The sequence below is a fragment of the Pristiophorus japonicus genome, chromosome 11, assembly GCF_044704955.1.
Source record: "Pristiophorus japonicus isolate sPriJap1 chromosome 11, sPriJap1.hap1, whole genome shotgun sequence".
NCBI classification, from domain to species: domain Eukaryota; kingdom Metazoa; phylum Chordata; class Chondrichthyes; family Pristiophoridae; genus Pristiophorus; species Pristiophorus japonicus.
Genome location: NC_091987.1, coordinates 116367543 through 116377125, shown reverse-complemented (window position 1 = coordinate 116377125; position 9583 = coordinate 116367543). Strand labels below are relative to the sequence as shown.

The 9583-nt window shown below is 41.9% G+C and overlaps 1 protein-coding gene across 1 annotated transcript in view; it reads left to right on the top strand.

The window, feature by feature from the left end:
• The window catches only part of fancb (FA complementation group B), a 24517-nt gene extending 15702 nt beyond the window's left edge, over positions 1-8815 (top strand). Inside the window, exons 7-8 of the mRNA XM_070893047.1 lie at positions 6707-6947; positions 8052-8815. Of these exons, the coding sequence (XP_070749148.1) occupies positions 6707-6947; positions 8052-8490 (680 nt within the window). The 3' untranslated portion in view covers positions 8491-8815. The remainder of the gene's footprint in view (positions 1-6706; positions 6948-8051) is intronic.
• Positions 8816-9583: the final 768 nt, after the last annotated feature.

Here is a 9583-nt window from a genome sequence, read left to right as displayed (position 1 = left end):
CCTCCTCTCTCTTCCCCCCCCTCCTCTCTCTTCCCCCCCTCCTCTCTCTTCCCCCCCTCCTCTCTCTCCCCCCCCCTCCTCTCTCTCTCCCCCCCTCCTCTCTCTCTCCCCCCTCTTCTCTCTCTCCCCCCCTCCTCTCTCTCTCCCCCCCTCCTCTCTCTCTCCCCCCCTCCTCTCTCTCTTCCCCCTCTCCTCTCTCTCTTCCCCCTCTCCTCTCTCTCTTCCCCCCCTCCTCTCTCTCCCCCCCTCCTCTCTCGCTTCCCCCTCCTCTCTCGCTTCCCCCTCCTCTCTCTCTCCCCCCCTCCTCTCTCTCTTCCCCCTCTCCTCTCTCTCTTCTCCCCCTCATCTCTCTTCCCCCCCTCATCTCTCTTCCCCCCCATCATCTCTCTTCCCCCCCCTCATCTCTCTCCCCCCCCTCATCTCTCTTCCCCCCCTCTCATCTCTCTTCCCCCCCCTCATCTCTCTTCCCCCCCCTCATCTCTCTTCCCCCCCCTCATCTCTCTTCCCCACCCCCTCATCTCTCTTCCCCACACACTCCTCTCTCTTACCCCCCTCTTCTCTCTTCCCCCCTCCTCTCTCTTCCCCCCTCCTCTCTCTTCCCCCCTCCTCTCTCTTCCCCCCTCCTCTCTCTTCCCCCCTCCTCTCTCTTCCCCCCTCCTCTCTCTTCCCCCCTCCTCTCTCTTCCCCCCTCCTCTCTCTTCCCCCCTCCTCTCTCTTCCCCCCTCCTCTCTCTTCCCCCCTCCTCTCTCTTCCCCCTCCTCTCTCTTCCCCCCTCCTCTCTCTTCCCCCCTCCCCTCTCTTCCCCCCTCCTCTCTCTTCCCCCCCTCCTCTCTCTTCCCCCCTCCTCTCTCTTCCCCCCTCCTCTCTCTTCCCCCCTCCTCTCTCTTCCCCCCTCCTCTCTCTTCCCCCCTTCCTCTCTCTTCCCCCCCCTCCTCTCTCTTCCCCCCCCTCCTCTCTCTTCCCCCCTCCTCTCTCTTCCCCCCTCCTCTCTCTTCCCCCCTCCTCTCTCTTCCCCCCCTCCTCTCTCTTCCCCCCCTCCTCTCTCTTCCCCCCCTCCTCTCTCTTCCCCCCCTCCTCTCTCTTCCCCCCCTCCTCTCTCTTCCCCCCCTCCTCTCTCTTCCCCCCCTCCTCTCTCTTCCCCCCCCTCCTCTCTCTTCCCCCCCCTCCTCTCTCTTCCCCCCCCTCCTCTCTTTCCCCCCCTCCTCTCTTTCCCCCCCTCCTCTCTCTTCCCACCCTCCTCTCTTTCCCACCCTCCCCCCACCTCCTATCTCCCCCTCCCCCTTCCCTCCTCTCCCCCCACCCCTCGCTGTCAGAAACACAGAGACACTGACACTGACAGAGAGAGAGAGAGAGACACTGGGGGGGAACGCTGTTGGAGGGCTCCCGGTGCTGCAGTAGGTGAGTAGAAACTTAATTTTTTATTTATTGATTGATTTTTTTTTTTTGATTGAGTTATTGGTTGATTTATTGATTTATTTATAATTTATTATTGATGATGGCTCTTTATTTGTAAAAGTGAAGTGTTTAATGTTTGTAAACTTCCCTCCTCCCCGCCCCCTCATCTCTCATTCCCTACGCCTGATTTATAAGTGCAGGCAAGGTTTTTCTGAGCGTACAAAAATCTTCACTTACTCCATTCTAAGTTAGTTTGGAGTAAGTTTTCGCTGCCTAACCTTGCAAAACAGGCGTAAGTGGCTGGTAACGCCCCTTTTTGGAAAAAAAACTGTTCTAAAACAAAACTATTCTAACTCACTAGAATTGGAGCAAACTAATGGCCAAGAATTGCAATTTCTAAGATACTCCATTCTAAACTAGTTGCTCCAAAAAAATAGGAGCAACCCGAGCCGAAACCTGAGCCCTGTATCTCTCGTATTGGGCTGTTCAGCGACCAAAGAACTCACTTCAGGAGTGGAAGCAAGTCTTCCTTGATTCCGAGGGACTGCCTATGACAATGATGATGATCATAGGGCTAGAAATTGGCCAGCCTTGTGCCCGTTTTTTAGCCGCTATTCTGCCTTTTTTGACGTTAAAATGTGCTTAGCTAAATTGGCCAAAGTTGTGCACCTGCGGTTTTGAAATATCGCTGAAAAGCGGCCCGCCGTTGTGCAACGCTGTTTGGTGCACCTGTATTCGGCGCCAAAAAAAAACGCCCAAGAAAAGCCCGTGCTGCAGCCCCAGAAACAGCGGTAAGTATGAAGACCATTAAAAAAGGTAAGTTAAAATTTTTATTTTGTAATACTTTTGCAGCAATTACTTAGTTAAGGTGTGATTTTTGATTTTTTGTTTTTTGCAATTTTTTTTCCCGTGGTTTCCCCCCTCCCAGGGCCTCTCTTTTTAGCGGTAATTGACCTTGGACTAAAGTTGGCGAGGACCACAGTTTCCACCGCGAATCCTCGTGCAACGTCAATTTTTACCGTCGGCCGCATTTTGTTGCCAATTTTACCCCTTTAAAAAATAGCAGTATTTGTAATATTTTTGCACAAAAATGGTGAAAAAATACCGCTATCACCAAAAGACCAATCTCTAGCCCTTAGTATTTACCAGTACTTTCAATCAGAATGCATCAGTCAACATACAGGGATTTGTCTTAAAGTTTCATTTTTAATTTTCCTGCCAAACTTGAAAATGACATCACAAATTTCAACTTGTTTGAAAATTCTAATTGTTGCACAAGCTATTTCAAAATGATCGTTCCGTCTTCTCAAGTCAGGTTCACTCCTTATTGTGGGTGCTGAGTTAGCTGATCCTAGCCAGCGCAGTGCCGATAAACTGTGAGGGCACTGCAATTAACTGGAGCACCCCTCGGTTAGTTGATTAAAAAAAAATCAGTCATGATTCCCACATTTGTATACTATCTGGTGAATATTTCTGGAAGGTGTGTGTATCGATATCAATTAAGAACAAATTTGGACCCACTTGTAATGTCCCCCTCAATCAAGTATTCTGCCATCACCCGTGGATCTATGCCCCAGCATGAGTGATGGCCTTCACAAGAAGGGAGAGAATTTAAGAAAAAAACACAAACCTCTCAGAGGTTTTCACTTCACTACATGCTACTGTCATCTTTATTTTGTTCCAAAGCTGCAGTTTATACCCTGTCCTGTGTAGCAATGATAAAGCGGACACTGAAAAGTATTGCATTTTCTATTTTTCTATTTTTTTAATTTCAAAATATCATTTATTCATATACAAATTTGTACAGTACATTCAAAAGCAGTTCAGTACATTTAGCTGCGGTCAGCAATCAAATACACTACATTTGGGTGCTGACGGCAGTTCCGTTCGATACATTTCCTTGCTTTTCAGTTCAAGTACAATACGGGATACATTGTAGTACATTCAACAAATTACATTACATGTGTCACTATACAGTACACGGAATGGGTGACGACGGTACATTTACACTTTTCCTTTCCAAAGTGCATCACGAAACAGACCTTGCATTGTACATGGCACTACATAGGTGTTTACAGATCATGGTGCTCCATGTACACAAAAAAGAAGTTACAAGTACGGCCTGAGGGGAGTTTTGTACTGATTCCTGCCCCCGGGTTTACCGTGGCAGAAGGGCTTTAAACTGTGGCTTTAGGCAGGTTGACTGGTCCGTGTATTAGCTAGGCAGGTTGACTGGTCCATGTATTAGCTAGGCCAGAGAAAAATGAACCCCAAAGAGCTAGGTTTGTTTGGCATTGTGCTCATTGTCACATTACTTTGCTTTTCAGATTTTTAATATCCCTCAATATTAATGTAAATGTTCCAAAAATCAATAGATTGCACAATATTATTTGAATTCTATAGCTCCAACCCTTGTAAGCTAATTAAAACAGAAAGTACTAGTTACTTAATCATACGTTCAATCTTAATGACATTTTCATCTCTAATCATCACTGTTCCTGTGATATTGGATTTTTAAAAATTATTACTATTAGCCTTAGAAGCCAGGCAATGCGAGAACTTATAAAGGACTTGAACAGCAGCTCGCCATCCTAGAATAACAGCGCTGTGTTACAGTGCTTATGCCAAATTGAAGTATTTTGCAACACATTAGTAAATAGAGTGTCTGTGGTAATCTCTTTGTTTACCATTCAAATAAGCTTTTCAACCTAACTGGACTTCATTAACATCCACCGACTTATTATCAGTCTAGTGCAGATTTAACCTTCTTACAGCTCTGGCTGATTGCCATATCTTTCACAATGTGTATCCAAATCCAGAAAGGACTACATTTCTCAATTTATTTTGCCTGAAGTAGACTATTCAAAATTTCCCTGCACTGACCAATTATCTTTTCTAAAACTTTTTGTATTGTGTTGACATTGAATTAACACCTTTTTCTAATAAAATGAATTTCATTTGAAATGTTTTTAAGTAATGGGATTTAAATTATTACATGTCCTCTACCTCAAAATTAAAATCCTTTTGTTTTCTGATTTCATTTTGAATCCTTTTTAATAATTGTACCAGTTTTGTTCCAACAACTTTATTGTAAAGTAAACAATTTACTTTCAAATGTGAAGCCATTTCTTTCTGTGGTATTTGATGCTAATTGGGTCATGACTTTAGCCTTTTGTGGCCACAGATGGAATTCTGCAGAGCTTAGAAGATATTGTGTTCAATGTTTTTAATCTTATGATATACCTGGAGTATATTTGGGGTTTATTCCTTCCCTCACTGTATGAGGGTGCCCCTCTGTTAAACATCATTCCTCAGTCTGCAGCCAAGAAAGCAGGCGTGTGACCATTTCTAATGCTCTGCCGACATTTTTTTCCCCACTAATTTCATGTATTTTTCCATTATATAATACATTGTGTGTAATATGGTAAAATGCTCCTTTCCTTCTAAAACAGCATGATGTCTGACTTACTGTGAGCACGACCAAAGAAGACTCGCTAGTACATATTAAATCCTAGGGCTAGTTGCTCCATTCATTGACTGCTCAGAGTGTATCAAGGGCTTCAGCTTCGCAGTTTTCACAACACTTCTTTCTGTCAATAACTAGATTGGTTTCCCTTCGCCCTTTACAATACTTTTCAGAATAGGAACTCATTCAGAATTTTTCTTGAATAATTTAAACTTGCAGACTTTTCCCTGTGAAGGTGCCCACTTGACTAAAATTGTTTTTGGGGTGATGAAGTAAAAGAATGGTTGATTTTGGATACCACAGGTATTTTTACACCAATAATAAAAATGGCTCTCTTCACCATGCCAAACCATCTTATTGTGGACAACACTTCATTATTTAATTCTGAAAGGAAGTCTACCCATTTAAAATACCTGGGAATATTCGTATCGATCCTAGTCTTGACAATATCTCCACTATCTGCCACACCACCTTCCCTTATAGATGGGGTCTGTTCATGGACAACAGATAAAACATCCTCCAATTAACCTAATCTCAAAATTCCAGAAAAAGTATCCACCATTTCCCAAAACCCTTTCTACTTTCCATTGGAGGTCTTAGAATAGCAAATGAGTACAATGCTCAAGTTAATATATTTTGTACCTTCCTCGGACTATTACTCTTGCTAGCTTTTCTTAATCATCTGCCCTAATGATGCTTGCTAAAACGAAAAAAGGAAGGCAACCAGAGTCTTGCCTCGAGTGACCTATGTATGATTTTAGTCCAACTTCTAAAACTAGGAACATCTAAATGTTATTTTATTATCCATAAATGTATCTTGTCCACATCTAGACAGATTAAGTGACTAAAACAGCAGATGCCGACAACAGAAATAAAGCAGAAAATAAGATTATAGTAAATAGCATGAGTTGAAGAGCTAGCACCACAGTCTGAAAGGCCTCCTTATGTACAGCAATTTCTATGAGGGTCAGTCAGTCAGCAGAAGAGATCAAAATAAATTAACTTTATGGATAAGATTCTTTATTGGAACACAGATTAATTTGTTATGATCAGCATGTCTTCCTCTATTACTTGATTTAAAATACACATTATTTTCTGATTGGAATATGATTCCTTTCCCTCGGATGAGAACAGGAATCTATCTCGGGCCATTTGGTAATGAGGGTCAATCCTGAATCATCCTATCTAAAGTGGTCAGAGTACATTTCTTGTTTGTTCAGCTTCAAATGTCGTAATTAATACAATTATATTTTACCTTAAATACCTTCTTGACTACTTTCTGTTTGATTTTCACTGTTTCAGGTTAGCTAAAATAGAAAATTCTTTAATGAAATAAAAATTAATTTTCAGATATATTCTAATGAAAAACCTTCAGTCAAGTCCAACTTTAATCCTTTAAAGTATTTCTTTGGCTGAGCCAGGATTTAGATGTTATAATTACCTCACTTTTAAATTAATGTGTGTTATCGCTTCCTTTAGCTTGCTCATAAAGATTTCTCTTTTGAAAAATTCAGGTCACCTACTGTGCTGGAATTTTTATGTTCCTGTAAGTTTTAAAATAGCTGTGATCCCAGCAGTATTGTTTTCTAATGCTTGAGTAATTCTGCACATAATATTCTGCTCACAGTACTCTGAAACAGATTAACCTGACAGATTGGTATTAAAAATTCTGCTATCTGGATGAATATTGCTGGTCAAGTTTTCTTACAGTTAACAGGTTTTGGAATACCTCGGGTTATACTGCCACGGCAGAAAAATAACTGGAACATTTTCATAAAACATTAACCATCCATTTGCATATCTTTGTCCTGCAGATTGCCATTAGAGTATTTTTTGTTTCCACAGATAAGGCAGTAGAAGATTTTTATACCACTGTAGCTACCTCTCGAAGGTCATCTTTCAGAATATTCTCCCCTGATTATACTCTGGCTCAGGTGAAAGATTGGCTGTTGGGTCCAATGCAATGTGAGCCTTTGAAAATCTGTCCAGAATATCTGCTGTGCTCCAAAAAGGGACCGCTACAGGGTATTCTCCTTAACTGGCATCCGCAAAATCCTTTTAGAGGGACTTTAACAATGCTTTGCAGGTAAAGTACACACAAGCATTTCTAGCCATAGTACTTGAATGAGAAAGAAAATTAATTAATTGAGTATTATCCTCTATGCACCGAATGTGTCTTTGACCACATGTTACCATAGTATTGGAGTGATCAGAATGATTTTAGATATATATCTTCAATCGAACATCTGTAAACAAACTTGCAGGAATGATGTTGTATCGTTAATCCCTCAGTGCAGGTCTCATTGCATGTCAACAACATGAAGTCTTCCGGCTATTTCAGTCATGAGACACCTGTTGTCAGAGAAGGAAAAGATAGGAGGCGAATAAAATTGCACCAACTTCACTTTATATATAACGAAAAGTAATAGATATGAATGATTTGAAGGCATTAATCTTATTGTAGGCTTCAGATGACGGTTATAGTCTCTCCAAATTCACTCATATGTTTTGATGTCATTCAAATTCATCAATAACATGAGTAATCCCCCACGGGTACTCATTTTTATTCAGATAATTCTGTTCTTGAACTGTAAAACAATTTCCTTAAAATGCATAGAACAACTTTTTTTGTGCCAGTCACTATACTTCAGTTAAGCAGTTTCATTCTTATACCTGCCATCCTCATGCCCTCTTTAGCTTGCCTTTGAGTCAGAAGATGGTGGTTCTCTCCAGGACTTGAACACACAATTAAGGCTGACATTTTAATACTGTAGGAGTCTGTTATCAGCGATGCTGTTTTTCAGATGAGCTGTTGAACTGAGGCTCTATCTGCCTATTCAGGTGCTTGTAAAAACAAATCCCTTGGTACTTTGAAGAGTAGCAAGGTGTTCTCCTGGGGTCCTAGTCAGTATTCATCCCTCAACCAACACCACCAAAACATTTATCTCATTTGCTGCTTGTGGGACTTGGTCGCAAATTGGATGGTGTGCTTACCTGCACAACAACAGTGACTGTACTTCAATAGAAAACGTATTGCATTGGCTGAGAAGCACTTTGGGATCTCCTGATCATGAAATTAGTTATATAAATGAAACTTTCTTTACTTGCTTGAACATTGATGTTAATGTTTGTCAACACCTTAATCCATGCATATACACTCACAGTTTCCTTTAAATGTTTTTCTTCACAGAAATCAATCATTTTTACTGATGTTCCTTCACGGTCTCATTGGAGTCCTTCCGCAGGGTTGCATGATAACACATATGAGTACTGGGACAGAAGACCAAATGACCGACATTTTGGGATGTGCTCTTGAGCAAGAGACATTTGCCTTCAGAAACTTAATCACTTCTGCTATCTCAGAAGCTGAGAATGAGTTCATAATGAGAGCCAAAGCCGAGAAAAAACTGAATATTTTGCCTAATATTCCCTTACTAGACAGTGAGAAAAAGCTGCAGGAGTACAGAGGGAAGTTTAACATCGAACAAGAGCAAAGTATTTTGGGCATGAATCTGTCAATCACCGGGCCTCACTATAGAGAAATTACAAAGAAATTGACTGATATGCAGCTGAACACTGATAGCTCTGCATGGAGGCTCAGTAGATTCCACAGTTCATTTTCTATTTAATAATTAAGATCTAATTTCCATGAATTCATCAGAGAAGCTAATTTGAGTAGACACAAAGAGCTTGTTCCTTTGATTTCTCCTGTTGTTTACCTCCCTTAGCATGCTGTGCTGAAACTCTTCCACTGGCACCAAAGCAATGAACCCTCATGCAGACATACGCATGTTGTGGACGGTATGACAACTTTCTCTTTTTAATTCCTGTGGGAAGAAAACCTAAAGCTTCAATAAATACTACAAATACTTTCTATTTAAAATTATATTACAAAAATGAATACATTTTGTAGTTCTATGGATATCATTTGTATCAAAGTTATAAATTCTATATATAGCATAATGTACTGCTGGTGTTTTGTTTTTTTCTATCCCTTCGTACATTAGTCATGTTCCAAGAGAAGGTAATCACAGACAAAACCAATTGCACAATGAGCAATGCGTCTTTTTATTATTCGTTCATGGGATGTGAGCGTCGCTGGCAAAGCCAGCATTTATTGCCCATCCCTAATTGCCCTGGGGAAGATGGTGGTGAACCGCTGCAGTCTGTGTGGTAAAGGTACTCCCACAGTGCTGTTGGGGAGGGAGTTCCAGGATTTTGACCCAATTTAACGATGAAGGAATGGTGATAAACTTCCAAGTCAGGATGGTGTTTGACTTGGAGGGGAACATAGAGGTGGTGGTGTTCCCATGTGCCTTCTGCCCTTGTCCTAGGTGGTAGAGGTCACGGGTTTGGGAGGTGCTGCTGAAGAAACCTTGGTGAGTTCCTGCAGTGCATCCTGTAGATGGTACACACTACAGTCACGTGATGGGGGGAGTGAATGTTTAAGGTGGTGGATGGGGTGCGAATCAAGTGGGCTGCTTTGTCCTGGATGGTGTTGAGCTTCTTGAGTGTTGTTGGAGCTGCACTCAACCAGGCAAGTAGAGTGTATTCCATCACGCTCCTGACTTGTGCCTTGTAGATGGTGGAAAGGCTTTGGGAAGTCAGGAGGTAAGACACTCGCCGCAGAATACCCAGCCTCTGACCTGCTCTTGTTGCCACAGTATTTATGTGGCTGGTCCAGTTAAATTTCTGGTCAATGGTGACTCCCAGAATGTTGAT